Source organism: Ranitomeya variabilis, chromosome 2 (genome assembly GCF_051348905.1).
Source record: "Ranitomeya variabilis isolate aRanVar5 chromosome 2, aRanVar5.hap1, whole genome shotgun sequence".
In the NCBI taxonomy this organism is placed as follows: domain Eukaryota; kingdom Metazoa; phylum Chordata; class Amphibia; order Anura; family Dendrobatidae; genus Ranitomeya; species Ranitomeya variabilis.
The window spans coordinates 997,042,713-997,057,308 of NC_135233.1; the positions used below are offsets into that span (position 1 = coordinate 997,042,713).

The window sequence follows — 14,596 nt, forward strand, 5'->3', positions numbered from 1 at the left end:
TGGATTAACGGCGTTTGTCCAGCACTGGGTGTAACCCTGGACCTCACTTTTCCCAGACCAAGAGGGGTTAAGTGCCAGGTGCAGCCCTGGAAGCCGTCCAACTAAACCTCGGAAACCTGAAACTGTACATAGTTAACTGTTTGTTTCCCTGCTTTTTGCTACTTTAAACCCGACCTGGGTTATTCTTAAAGGGATCCCTTTGTTTACCCGGGATCCCTTCTTCTGCTTTTTGTTTTGTTTCCTGTTTATTCATCACTGAAAGAACTGCTGGATCATGAACAATGCATGATACAAACTGCTTGTAAATAGTTTGCACCTTCTAAAATGTGCTTCCTACTGGTTTTACTTAAAGAAGGACTCTTTGCGAAGATACCGTACCGGAGCCTTTGCTGAGTATGGACTGGTAGCTTGAGAAGATGCGCTACCTCATAAAGACTTGGTCCCCTCTTAAAGGGGATGTTCACCTGTGTACTTACGAGTAATACTGCCTTAAAACAGTAGAGTGCTAATGATGTCTTAAAAGAGAAAGTAATGATGCTGATGTGAAGAAGTTATATGTAACCAACGAGTCAATTATAAGAAATGTTGATAATGTGCTCTGAAATAAAGTAATTATAGGAAAGATGCAGCAGACCCGTAGGGGTAGACCTAGCGTCCTGCATATTTGTCAGTAAGAAAAGTAATGATGGAAGTTTAATGTTTTATAATATGTTGAAGGAAGAATGAGGACAGGAAGTGAACCCGTAGGGGTTAGTGGTGAGTCCTCCTAGGAGCCATATAGGGATGGCTCAGTGATTTCAAACTGAAAGTAATGTTATGTTCTATACTGTGTATAGTAGTTGAAAAGGCAGTAGGCCCGGGCTGAAAGGGGCGGTCCTGTAAAGAAAGGAGAGGCAGCAGGCCTGGAGCAGTTAGGACAGGCGGTCCTGCAGACGTAAAGTAGGAGAATGTAGCACAGTTGCTCAAGCCTTATAATGTGTTATAAGAAGGTCTTTAGTGGATTTAAAGTGTACATCCTTAACCCCTTCACCCCCAAGGGTGGTTTGCACGTTAATGACCGGGCCAATTTTTACAATTCTGACCACTGTCCCTTTATGAGGTTATAACTCTGGAACGCTTCAACGGATCTTGGCGATTCTGACATTGTTTTCTTATGACATATTGTACTTCATGATAGTGGTAAAATTTCTTCGATATAACTTGCGTTTATTTGTGAAAAAAACGAATATTTGGCGAAAATTTTGAAAATTTCGCAATTTTCCAACTTTGAATTTTTATGCCCTTAAATCACAGACATATGTCATGCAAAATACTTAATAAGTAACATTTCCCACATGTCTACTTTACATCAGCACAATTTTGGAACCAAAATTTTTTTGGGTGACGGAGTTATAAGTGTTAAAAGTTGACCAGCAATTTCTCATTTTTACAACACCATTTTTTTTTAGGGACCACATCTCATTTGAAGTCATTTTGAGGGGTCTATATGATAGAAAATACCCAAGTGTGACACCATTCTAAAAACTGCACCCCTCAAGGTACTCAAAACCACTTTCAAGAAGTTTATTAACCCTTCAGGTGTTTCACAGGAATTTTTGGAATGTTTAAATAAAATTAAACATTTAACTTTTTTTCACTCAAAATTTGTTTCAGCTCCAATTTGTTTTATTTTACCAAGGGTAACAGGAGAAAATAGACCCCAAAATTTGTTGTACAATTCGTCCTGAGTACGCTGATACCCCATATGTGGGTGTAAACCATTGTTTGGGCGCAGGGCAGAGCTCGGAAGGAAAGGAGCGCCATTTGACTTTTCAATGCAAAATTGACTGGAATTGAGATGGGACGCCATGTTGCATTTGGAGAGCCCCTGATGTGCGTAAACATTGAAACCCCCCACAAGTGACACCATTTTGGAAAGTAGACCCCCTAAGGATCTTATCTAGATGTGTCTTGAGCACTTTGACCCAACAAGTGCTTCACAGAAGTTTATAATGCAGAGCCGTAAAAATAAAAATCATATTTTTTCACAAAAATGATCTTTTCGCCCCCATTTTTTTATTTCCCCAAGGGTAAGAGAAGAAATTAGACCACAAAAGTTGTTGTGCAATTTGTCCTGAGTACGACGATACCCCATATGTGGGGATAAACCACTGTTTGGGCACATAGCAGAGCTCGGAAGGGAAGGAGCGCTATTTTACTTTTCAATGCAAAATTGACTGGAATTAAGATGGGATGCCATGTTGCGTTTGGAGAGCCCCTGATGTGCCTAAACATTAAAAACCCCCACAAGTGACACCATTTTGGAAAGTAGACCCCTTAAGGAACTTATCTAGATGTGTGTTGAGCACTTTGACCCAACAAGTGCTTCACAGAAGTTTATAATGCAGAGCCGTAAAAATAAAAATCATATTTTTTCACAAAAATGATCTTTTCGCCCCCATTTTTTTATTTCCCCAAGGGTAAGAGAAGAAATTAGACCACAAAAGTTGTTGAGCAATTTGTCCTGAGTACGACGATACCCCATATGTGGGGGTAAACCACTGTTTGGGCGCATAGCAGAGCTCGGAAGGGAAGGAGCGCTATTTTACTTTTCAATGCAAAATTGACTGGAATTAAGATGGGATGCCATGTTGCGTTTGGAGAGCCCCTGATGTGCCTAAACATTAAAAACCCCCACAAGTGACACCATTTTGGAAAGTAGACCCCCTAAGGAACTTATCTAGATGTGTTTTGATAGCTTTGAACCCCCAAGTGTTTCACTACAGTTTATAACGCAGAGCCGTGAAAATAAAAATTCCTTTTTTTTTTTCACAAAAATGATTTTTAGCCCCCAGTTTTGTATTTTCACAAGGGTATCAGGATAAATTGGACCCCAAACTTTGTTGTTCAATTTGTCCTGAGTACGCTGATACCCCATATGTGGGGGGAACCACTGTTTGGGCGCATGACAGAGCTCGGAAGGGAAGGAGCGCCATTTGGAATGCAGACTTAAATGGATTGGTCTGCAGGCGTCACGTTGCATTTGCAGAGCCCCTGATGTACCCAAACAGTACAAACCCCCCACAATTGACCCCATATTGGAAACTAGACCCCCCAAGGAACTTACCTAGATGTGTTGTGAGAACTTTGAACCCCCAAGTGTTTCACTACAGTTTATAACGCAGAGCCGTGAAAATAAAAATTCCTTTTTTTTTCACAAAAATGATTTTTTAGCCCCCAGTTTTGTATTTTCACAAGGGTACCAGGATAAATTGGGCTCCAAAAGTTGTTGTCCAATTTGTCCTGAGTACGTTGATACCCCATATGTGGGGGGGAACCACTGTTTGGGTGCATGACAGAGCTCGGAAGGGAAGGAGCGTCATTTGGAATGCAGACTTAAATGGATTGGTCTGCAGGCGTCACGTTGCATTTGCAGAGCCCCTGATGTACCCAAACAGTACAAACCCCCCACAAGTGACCCCATATTGGAAACTAGACCCCCCAAGGAACTTATCTAGATGTGTTGTGAGAACTTTGAACCCCCAAGTGTTTCACTACAGTTTATAACGCAGAGCCGTGAAAATAAAAATTCTTTTTTTTTTTCACAAAAATGATTTTTTAGCCCCCAGTTTTGTATTTTCACAAAGGTATCAGGATAAATTGGACCCCAAAAGTTGTTGATCAATTTGTCCTGAGTACGCTGATACCCCATATGTGGGGGGGAACCACTGTTTGGGCACATGACAGAGCTCGGAAGGGAAGGAGCGCCATTTGGAATGCAGACTTAAATGGATTGGTCTGCAGGCGTCATGTTGCATTTGCAGAGCCCCTGATGTACCCAAACAGTACAAACCCCCCACAAGTGACCCCATATCGGAAACTAGACCCCCCAAGGAACTTATCTAGATGTGTTGTGAGAACTTTGAACCCCCAAGTGTTTCACTACAGTTTACAACGCAGAGCCGTGAAAATAAAAAATCTTTTTTTTCCCACAAAACTTATTTTTTGGCCCCCAGTTTTGTATTTTCCCAAGGGTAGCAGGAGAAATTGGACCCCAAAAGATGATGTCCAATTTGTCCTGAGTACGCTGATACCCCATATGTTGGGGTAAACCCCTGTTTGGGCACACGGGAGAGCTCTGAAGGGAAGGAGCACTGTTTTCCTTTTTCAACGCAGAATTGGCTGGAATTCAGATCGGATGCCATGTCCCGTTTGGAGAGCCCCTGATGTGCCTAAACAGTGGAAACCCCCCAATTATAACTGAAACCCTAATCCAAACACATCCCTAACCCTAGCCCCAACCCTAGCCCTAACCCTAGTCCTAACCCTTGCCCTAACCCTAACCCTAGCCCTAACTCTAGTCCTAACTCTAGCCCTAACCCTAGCCCCAACCCTAGCCCTAACCCTAACCCTAGCCCTAACCCTTGCCCTAACCCTAACTCTAGTCCTAACTCTAGCCCTAACCCTAACCCTAATGGGAAAATGGAAATAAATACATTTTTTAATTTTTTTATTTTTCCCTAACTAAGGGGGTGATGAAGGGGGGTTTGATTTACTTTTATAGTGGGTTATTTAGCAGATTTTTATGATTGGCAGCTGTCACACACTGAAAGACGCTTTTCATTGCAAAAAATATTTTTTGCGTTACCACATTTTGAGAGCTGTAATTTTTCCATATTTGAGTCCACAGAGTTATGTGAGATCTTGTTTTTTTGCGGGACGCGTTGACGTTTTTATTGGTAACATTTTCGGACACGTGACATTTTTTGATCGCTTTTTATTCCGATTTTTGTGAGGCAAGAGTGATCAAAAACCAGCTATTCATGAATTTATTTTGGGGGAGGCGTTTATACCGTTCCGCGTTTGGTAAAATTGATAAAGCAGTTTTATTCGTCGGGTCAGTACGATTACAGCGATATCTCATTTATATCATTTTTTTATGTTTTGGCGCTTTTATACGATAAAAACTATTTTATAGAAAAAAATAATTATTTTGGTATCGCTTTATTCTCAGGACTATAACTTTTTTATTTTTTTGCTGATGATGCTGTATGGCGGCTCTTTTTTTGCGGGACAAGATGACGTTTTCAGCGGTACCATGGTTATTTATATCAGTCTTTTTGATCGCGTGTTATTCCACTTTTTGTTCGGCAGTATGGTAATAAAGCGTTGTTTTTTGCCTCGTTTTTTTTTTTTTTTTTCCTACGGTGTTTACTGAAGGGGTTAACTAGTGGGGCAGTTTTATAGGTTGGGTCGTTACGGACGCGGCGATACTAAATATGTGTACTTTTATTGTTTTTTTTATTTTATTTAGCTAAAGAAATGTATTTATGGGAATAATTTTTTTTTTTTTTTCTTTATTTAGGATATTTTTTTTATTTTTTTTTTACACACATGTGGGGAATTTTTTTAAAACTTTTTTACTTTGTCCCAGGGGGGGACATCACAGATCATTGATCTGGCAGTGTGCACAGCACTCTGCCAGATCTGTGATCTGCTGTGCAGGGCTGCAGGCTTACCAAGCGCCTGCTCTGAGCAGACACTCGGTAAGCCACCTCCCTCCCTGCAGGACCCGGATGCCGCGGCCATCTTGGATCCGGGACCTGCGGCGAGGAGGGAGGTAGGAGACCCTCAGAGCAACGCGATCACATCGCGTTGCTCCGGGGGTCTCAGGGAAGCCCGCAGGGAGCCCCCTCCCTGCGCGATGCTTCCCTATACCGCCGGTACACCGCGATCATGTTTGATCGCGGTGTGCCGGGGGTTAATGTGCCGGGGGCGGTCCGTGACCGCTCCTGGCACATAGTGCCGGATGTCAGCTGCGATATGCAGCTGACACCCGGCCGCGATCGGCCGCGCTCCCCCCGTGATCGCGGCCGATCTGCTATGACGTACTATCCCGTCGAGGGTCAGATAGGCCCAGGTCACCTCGACGGGATAGTACGTCAAAGGTCACAGAGGGGTTAAAGGCAATGTTAAATTATTGTTCAACAATTTTGCACTAAGTAGAATACCCGGTTGGGTAACAGGAGTTGTTTATAGCCTGTAATTTATAATATTTAACCATGTTTGTAACGTTCAAGTGTCCTCACCTCCCATAAAGGGAAGCTCTGTTCAAATATGCTTATTGTTATTGCACTCAACAAAATTGTATGTCCTTTTGCTAACCTGTATTGTTGTTTTCTTCCCAGTCCAGGAGTACTGGATTTAACCGGGGGGGAGTGCATCGCCCCAGAGTCCTGGTCGTTGCAGTACTGTGGCTCCGCCACTAAGGGGAGCCATAGTACGTCTGATGGCACTGAAGGAGTTCATCTGACCAGGTATCACAGACACCAATACATTTCACAGCCGGGCCTCCAGGGGGAGCTAAGGGTTCTATTCATTAGGCCACTCCTCACATACTGGTAAAACTGGGGGTCAGGCAGGAAGTTAGGGAGAAAGCTGACTGGGTTGGAACCAGGCAACACCTTGTGGCAGAGGGTGTTGTGGGAGAAGATTCGGTAGGGTCCCTGTCAGGGGTGGGATCCTGACAGAGGCCTGGCTACAGGAAAGAACGTAACGGGACCGTGCCTGCTCAGGATAGCGGCGGTGCCCAAGGAAGGATTAGAAGCGAGATAGATTGTGCTGAGTGAGAAACGAGATCAAAGCAACAAGGAGAATACCAGTAGGAGTCGTGCTGTAAGACCGAGGCAACATCCTACTGAGGCGCAAACAACCGGTGGCCGGAACGCCGAGGAAGTATTTCTATATACAGCTTCAGGCAATACTTCAAACCTACGGCAGGACAGTCAGTCTCAGGCGGGCTGTCTCACCTAAATCACCTATGCAGTCTTGGGGGGCAACTTGTGGAGAGGGGCGACTCTAGGGTCCCGGAAGAGCTCCGAGCCTACCCGTCAAACGGGTGCCGTCCTAACCGCAACATCAGGGAGGGACGGAGGATTAGCAGAACATCATCTAATCGAGTTGTGAGGGAACTTAAGAAACAGACACAACAGTTGTGGGGACTTTCCGTAAGCAACAGCAGGGAAGGACCACAACACATAGCGCTAGCAGGAAGGCACAGATTTCCACCTGCAAAGAGAACTCTGGAGGTGCCATTGGACCGGCCGGACTTGCGCAGCCTGGTTAACCGGAATCCGGACTGAGGACCCAGAGACCTTCAGTAAAGAGGTAAAGAGACTGCAAACTGGTGTCCTCGTTATTTGCTGCAACCGGCATTACACCGCACCACTACCACTATCCACATCCATCATAACGTTCACTGTACGTCGCCTCCCCACCAGCAGGGTCACGGACCGGGCCTAGCCACCGTGACAACCCCAGAGCAGAGACTCAGAGGCCCGGTACCGGGTACCCCTCGGCCCTGCGGCAGTGGGGGCGCTACAACTTGGCGTCACGAACAGGATCTACTTAAGCCTGAAGAATCGTGGAATTGTGATTTATTGTGATTGGACTGTGACTTATCGCAAAGACTGTGTGTTGCCAATTGCCGCCAGAAGTTCCCGCCAAAACCGCCGCCATTACAGCGCTAAGAGGAGCGCAGGAGAAGAAGAAGGGCGTGGAAGTGGGCGTAAACAAGCTGGAGAGCGCGAAAGACAATGGCCGCCCAGTCTAAGTATTTCTGCCCCTTGAGGACGTGTCCGTCAGCAGCCGAGATCCACCTCCTGATTCTCAATGGAGGGTGGCGACAACGAAAACGAAACCGCCCACGAAGGAGAGAGCGGGAAAAGGACCAGGAAGAAGAAGTCAGCGAGATGGAGGACGCCATGGCCAGCCACCCGGAGCCGGAGCGTGGGGTCGGAGCCGAGGACTCCCCCAGCTACCCGGAGAGGCACCGCAGCCAGACCTCCACAGTTGATGCTGACCTCCTGCAGACCGGAGCGGATGAGCTGATCCACCAACTCCTGCAGACGCAGCTGAGCACTGAGGCCGGGTGGAAGAAGACCATCATCGGGAGCCTCACCAGACATCTGTCGGCAGCCTCGCCTGGTCCGGAGCAAGAAAGAAGTTCCAGCGCTCCGAAGCCAGAAAGCAAGGCCCTGCCGGAAAGCGAGATGCTGCAAATGGAGATGACAATGCCGCAGCTCAAGGCCCTGCAACCAGCGTTCCAGATCCCAGCGGAGGCAGAGCAGACCGGCACCGGAGGGACCGCATCTGAAGCAGGTATGAAGGACGACCCTGCCCTGACGACCAACACCACTCCAGTGACTGCTAGTGCCACAACTGCTGACTCCATTCCAGTGACTGATCTTGCAGCAGCCGCTACCTCTGCTGCAGCAAATGCCCATACTCAAGCTGCGCAGATCTCCATCGCTGCGCATGATTTAACCGTACATGAAAGATGGATTAACGGTGTTTGTCCAGCACTGGGTGTAACCCTGGACCTCACTTTTCCCAGACCAAGAGGGGTTAAGTGCCAGGTGCAGCCCTGGAAGCCGTCCAACTAAACCTCGGAAACCTGAAACTGTACATAGTTAACTGTTTGTTTCCCTGCTTTTTGCTACTTTAAACCCGACCTGGGTTATTCTTAAAGGGATCCCTTTGTTTACCCGGGATCCCTTCTTCTGCTTTTTGTTTTGTTTCCTGTTTATTCATCACTAGTGTTGAGCGATACCGTCCGATACTTGAAAGTATCGGTATCGGAAAGTATCGGCCGATACCGGCAAAGTATCGGATCCAATCCGATACCGATACCCGATACCAATACAAGTCAATGGGACTCAAGTATCGGACGGTATTCCTGATGGTTCCCAGGGTCTGAAGGAGAGGAAACTCTCCTTCAGGCCCTGGGATCCATATAAATGTGTAAAAGAAAGAATTAAAATAAAAAATATCGCTATACTCACCTGTCCGACGCAGCCTGGACCTCAGCGAGGGAACCGGCAGCGTTGTTTGTTTAAAATTCGCGCTTTTACTTGGTTACGTGAAGTCCCGGCTTGTGATTGGTCAGGGCGGCCATGTTGCCGGGACGCGGACCAATCACAGCAAGCCGTGACGAAATTACGTCACGGCTTGCTGTGATTGGTCCGCGTCCCGGCAACATGGCCGCCATTAACCAATCACAAGCCGTGACGTCACGGGAGGCTGGACACGCGCGCTTTTTAAAATGCGCGCGTGTCCAGCCTCCCGTGACGTCACGGCTTGTGATTGGTTGCGTCTCCCATGTGACTGCGACGCAACCAATCACAAAGCCGGGACGTAATTTTAAAATCCTTAAGGACCTGAAATTACGTCACGGCTTGCTGTGATTGGTTGTGTCGCCCATGTGACTGCGACGCAACCAATCACAACGCCGGAACGTAATTTTAAAATCCTGAAGGACCTGAAATTACGTCACGGCTTGCTGTGATTGGTTGCGTCCCGGTCACATGGGCGGCACGCAACCAATCACAAGCCGGGACTCACGTAAAGGAAAGAAAAGCGCGAATTTTAAACAAAGAACGCTGCCGCTTCCCTCGGTAAGGTGCAGGCTGCGTCGGAGAGGTGAGTATAGCAATATTTTTTATTTTAATTCTCTCTTTTACACATTTTTACATTAATGTTGTTTCGATACCGATACCCGATATCACAAAAATATCGGATCTCGGTATCGGAATTCCGATACAGCAAGTATCGGCCGATACCCGATACTTGCAGTATCGGAATGCTCAACACTATTCATCACTGAAAGAACTGCTGGATCATGAACAATGCATGATACAAACTGCTTGTAAATAGTTTGCACCTTCTAAAAGGTGCTTCCTACTGGTTTTACTTAAAGAAGGACTCTTTGCGAAGATACCGTACCGGAGCCTTTGCTGAGTATGGACTGGTAGCTTGAGAAGATGCGCTACCTCATAAAGACTTGGTCCCCTCTTAAAGGGGATGTTCACCTGTGTACTTACGAGTAATACTGCCTTAAAACAGTAGAGTGCTAATGATGTCTTAAAAGAGAAAGTAATGATGCTGATGTGAAGAAGTTATATGTAACCAACGAGTCAATTATAAGAAATGTTGATAATGTGCTCTGAAATAAAGTAATTATAGGAAAGATGCAGCAGACCCGTAGGGGTAGACCTAGCGTCCTGCATATTTGTCAGTAAGAAAAGTAATGATGGAAGTTTAATGTTTTATAATATGTTGAAGGAAGAATGAGGACAGGAAGTGAACCCGTAGGGGTTAGTGGTGAGTCCTCCTAGGAGCCATATAGGGATGGCTCAGTGATTTCAAACTGAAAGTAATGTTATGTTCTATACTGTGTATAGTAGTTGAAAAGGCAGTAGGCCCGGGCTGAAAGGGGCGGTCCTGTAAAGAAAGGAGAGGCAGCAGGCCTGGAGCAGTTAGGACAGGCGGTCCTGCAGACGTAAAGTAGGAGAATGTAGCACAGTTGCTCAAGCCTTATAATGTGTTATAAGAAGGTCTTTAGTGGATTTAAAGTGTACATCCTTAAAGGCAATGTTAAATTATTGTTCAACAATTTTGCACTAAGTAGAATACCCGGTTGGGTAACAGGAGTTGTTTATAGCCTGTAATTTATAATATTTAACCATGTTTGTAACGTTCAAGTGTCCTCACCTCCCATAAAGGGAAGCTCTGTTCAAATATGCTTATTGTTATTGCACTCAACAAAATTGTATGTCCTTTTGCTAACCTGTATGGTTGTTTTCTTCCCAGTCCAGGAGTACTGGATTTAACCGGGGGGGAGTGCATCGCCCCAGAGTCCTGGTCGTTGCAGTACTGTGGCTCCGCCACTAAGGGGAGCCATGGTACGTCTGATGGCACTGAAGGAGTTCATCTGACCAGGTATCACAGACACCAATACATTTCACAGCCGGGCCTCCAGGGGGAGCTAAGGGTTCTATTCATTAGGCCACTCCTCACATACTGGTAAAACTGGGGGTCAGGCAGGAAGTTAGGGAGAAAGCTGACTGGGTTGGAACCAGGCAACACCTTGTGGCAGAGGGTGTTGTGGGAGAAGATTCGGTAGGGTCCCTGTCAGGGGTGGGATCCTGACAGAGGCCTGGCTACAGGAAAGAACGTAACGGGACCGTGCCTGCTCAGGATAGCGGCGGTGCCCAAGGAAGGATTAGAAGCGAGATAGATTGTGCTGAGTGAGAAACGAGATCAAAGCAACAAGGAGAATACCAGTAGGAGTCGTGCTGTAAGACCGAGGCAACATCCTACTGAGGCGCAAACAACCGGTGGCCGGAACGCCGAGGAAGTATTTCTATATACAGCTTCAGGCAATACTTCAAACCTACGGCAGGACAGTCAGTCTCAGGCGGGCTGTCTCACCTAAATCACCTATGCAGTCTTGGGGGGCAACTTGTGGAGAGGGGCGACTCTAGGGTCCCGGAAGAGCTCCGAGCCTACCCGTCAAACAGGTGCCGTCCTAACCGCAACATCAGGGAGGGACGGAGGATTAGCAGAACATCATCTAATCGAGTTGTGAGGGAACTTAAGAAACAGACACAACAGTTGTGGGGACTTTCCGTAAGCACAGCAGGGAAGGACCACAACACATAGCGCTAGCAGGAAGGCACAGATTTCCACCTGCAAAGAGAACTCTGGAGGTGCCATTGGACCGGCCGGACTTGCGCAGCCTGGTTAACCGGAATCCGGACTGAGGACCCAGAGACCTTCAGTAAAGAGGTAAAGAGACTGCAAACTCGTGTCCTCGTTATTTGCTGTGACCGGCATTACACCGCACCACTACCACTATCCACATCCATCATAACGTTCACTGTACGTCGCCTCCCCACCAGCAGGGTCACGGACCGGGCCTAGCCACCGTGACAACCCCAGAGCAGAGACTCAGAGGCCCGGTACCGGGTACCCCTCGGCCCTGTGGCAGTGGGGGCGCTACAACTGCAGTCCAATGTTTTACATGCACTCATAGACTTGAATGGTTGCATGTGATCTGATTTGCAGAGCCACTTGCAGCATGCTATGAGTCTTTTTCCGCAGACCAAACCTGTCTGCAGACAAAAAAGAAAAGATCTGCGCTGCTCCTTTATATAAAATCGGTCCAAGTGCTATCCTATATAACATCAGATAGCACATCAGATTCCGGCAATTAAATAGGAAAGGGTTCTTTACAGTTAGAGCAGTCAGACTGTGGAATGCCCGACCACAGGAGGTAATAATGGCAGACACTATAACAGCTTTATTGGATATTTTTCTCACAAAGGGTATTGTGGGTTATAAATAATCTAGTGATGAAATGATAAATATAAATGATCTAATGAATGTGTAACTGGTAGAGAAAGGGTGTATTTGATGGACCTAGGTCTTTTTTCAACCTATATAACTATGTAAATAATGTTGCTTCACATGTTATTCTGGTTTGTGAAAAATACAATGTCCAATGGGCCAAAATGCTGGCTTTGTCAATGTGTTGTAATAGATTAAATAAGTTTCCTCTTTAAACAGCTTCTCTTCAAATTGGCAGTAAATAGACATTTTAGATGAAGAAACATGAAAATTGCAAAAATTACATGCAATAGAGACTAGATCATGTGTGAAAAGATTATAAGTTCTTTCATGTGTTTTCCAGGTTTCCCACAAAATGCCCAACGTTACCAGGATTGAACAATCAGTTCAACTGTTCCAGTTAGTCATTTACATTCCAACATTCATCTTTGGCCTAATCTTTAACTTGATGGCTCTCTGGATGCTCGTTTTCAGAATTAAGAAGTGGATAGAAGCCACAATATATATGGCCACTCTCATCGGCTTTGATTCCTTGCTACTTGTAACACTTCCATTCAAAATAAACGCATATAGTGTTGGGGAGAGATGGACACTGGGAACCGGTGTCTGCACATTCCTGGAAAGCCTCTATTTTGTCAATATGTATGGTAGCATCCTCATATCATTGTGTATCTGTATAGATCGCTACATTGCCATACAATTCCCTTTATCCTCCAAAGTATGGAGGTCTCCTAAGAAGGCCACTGCAGTGTGCACTTTGGTGTGCATTATTGTGTGGGGAGGATCTAGCAGTTTTCTTTTTAAACTTCGGAATAGCGATGATTTACATTGTTTCCATGGGTTTTCAGAAACAACTTGGACGAACACTCATTTGGTTATTTTGCTTGAATTGATGTTTTTTCTTAGCGCTGCCCTCATTACTTTTTGCACAGGGCACATACTTCATACACTTAAGACGAAAAGCCAAGATGACCTCTCTTGTGCTTCACGAGGTCAAGAAAAGTCACGCAAGATACTTTTGGCCAACTTACTAACTTTCCTGTTCTCATTTGGACCCTTTCATTTGTCCTTATTGTTGTACTTCTTAGTTAAAAATGGGTTCATATCACAAGTTTATACAAAGCCGTTGCGTATATTCATACAAGTCAGTCTTTGCACTGCTAATACCAATTGTTTTTTGGATGGTGTATGTTATTACTGTGTTCTCAAAGAATTTTTAAAGACAGATAGGTGACTTATGGAGAAAATATTGCATTCTTTAACAAACTCAACTTAAAAATAAATAACAAAACTAAAAATCAAGACACAAACCACCACACCCATTCAACAGCAAGTAGGATCAGGACATGGACTACAGATTTTTTCAGTCTCCTTCTTCCTGCCTTCCTTAGTTCCAGCTATCTGCATTAAATTTTTCATGGGCAATATCAGAAGCTAATAACTTCAGTTCTTGAATTTTCATACAATTAAACGTTTAATTTGTTTTGTAAACCTCCAATCCTCATGGAATTGTGAACAGTTACAATAATAACAACTTGAGACAAAATCTCCAAGAAGCAAATAAAGATGTAAGTCCTAGAGGAAAAATTAAGAGTGATGCAAGGAACTCATTAAAGGAGCATAAAATATTAATGAAAACACACAGGGATAGCTGCCGGAAAACATATGGGTATTTGTGTTGCTGATTATTATGATTCATTAAAATGTATGTAATTGTCGAAAAATAAAAGTGTCATGTAGATGTTAATGGTAATGAGCAATTACAAATATGAAGCTTTTTATGTTGCTAAATCTGGATGATAATAAAATTAGCATTGTTTTTCTTCCATCCCAATTTTATCTAACACGTAAAATGAATAGGAAAACTGTGAAAATAGTAAAAATGAGGCCCTTTAACAATAAACTGTCGAAAAAGAGAAATGTCACACAATGAATGCAATGTTTACAATTTATGGGAGTTCTTTTAATATTCAGTTATTCACATTTTTTGATCATATGAGGTCAGTGAAGGCATGAGTTGTATACAGCCAATGTCATGCAGTCAATTAATTCAATATTCAAAGGTTCTCACTTCAAGGCATACAACATATGATCCTTCAGGACTAAAAAAACGGTTGCTTTTTGCCACTGGGAAATGGTGCTTCACATATAATAGCCAAAAGATAGTCCATAGAGCCATAGAGTCCATAGAGTCCATAGTCCATAGAGTCCATAATAGCCAAAAGAGAAATGTGGCACTCACCCAGTTTGCAGTGAAGTTGATGTCTTTTATTTTACCGTATCAAGGTTACAGACATTTTCTTGGAATCGGCAGGTAAAAAGTGAGGGTGCGGGGAGTGAACAACAAGGACCAGGTCTGATAGATGAGCATTGAAGGTTAAGCATCGAAGACATCCGTGGCGGTGAAGCGGAGGCGCCAGTGAGCTGG

The 14,596-nt window shown here is 44.8% G+C and overlaps 1 protein-coding gene across 1 annotated transcript in view; it reads left to right on the forward strand.

The window, feature by feature from the left end:
- Positions 1-13,845, forward strand: part of LOC143810102 (G-protein coupled receptor 55-like) — a 31,297-nt gene extending 17,452 nt beyond the window's left edge. The window contains exon 2 of the mRNA XM_077293001.1: positions 12,512-13,845. Within this exon, the coding sequence (XP_077149116.1) occupies positions 12,524-13,402 (879 nt within the window). The 5' untranslated portion in view covers positions 12,512-12,523 and the 3' untranslated portion in view covers positions 13,403-13,845. The remainder of the gene's footprint in view (positions 1-12,511) is intronic.
- The last annotated feature ends 751 nt before the right edge of the window (positions 13,846-14,596 follow it).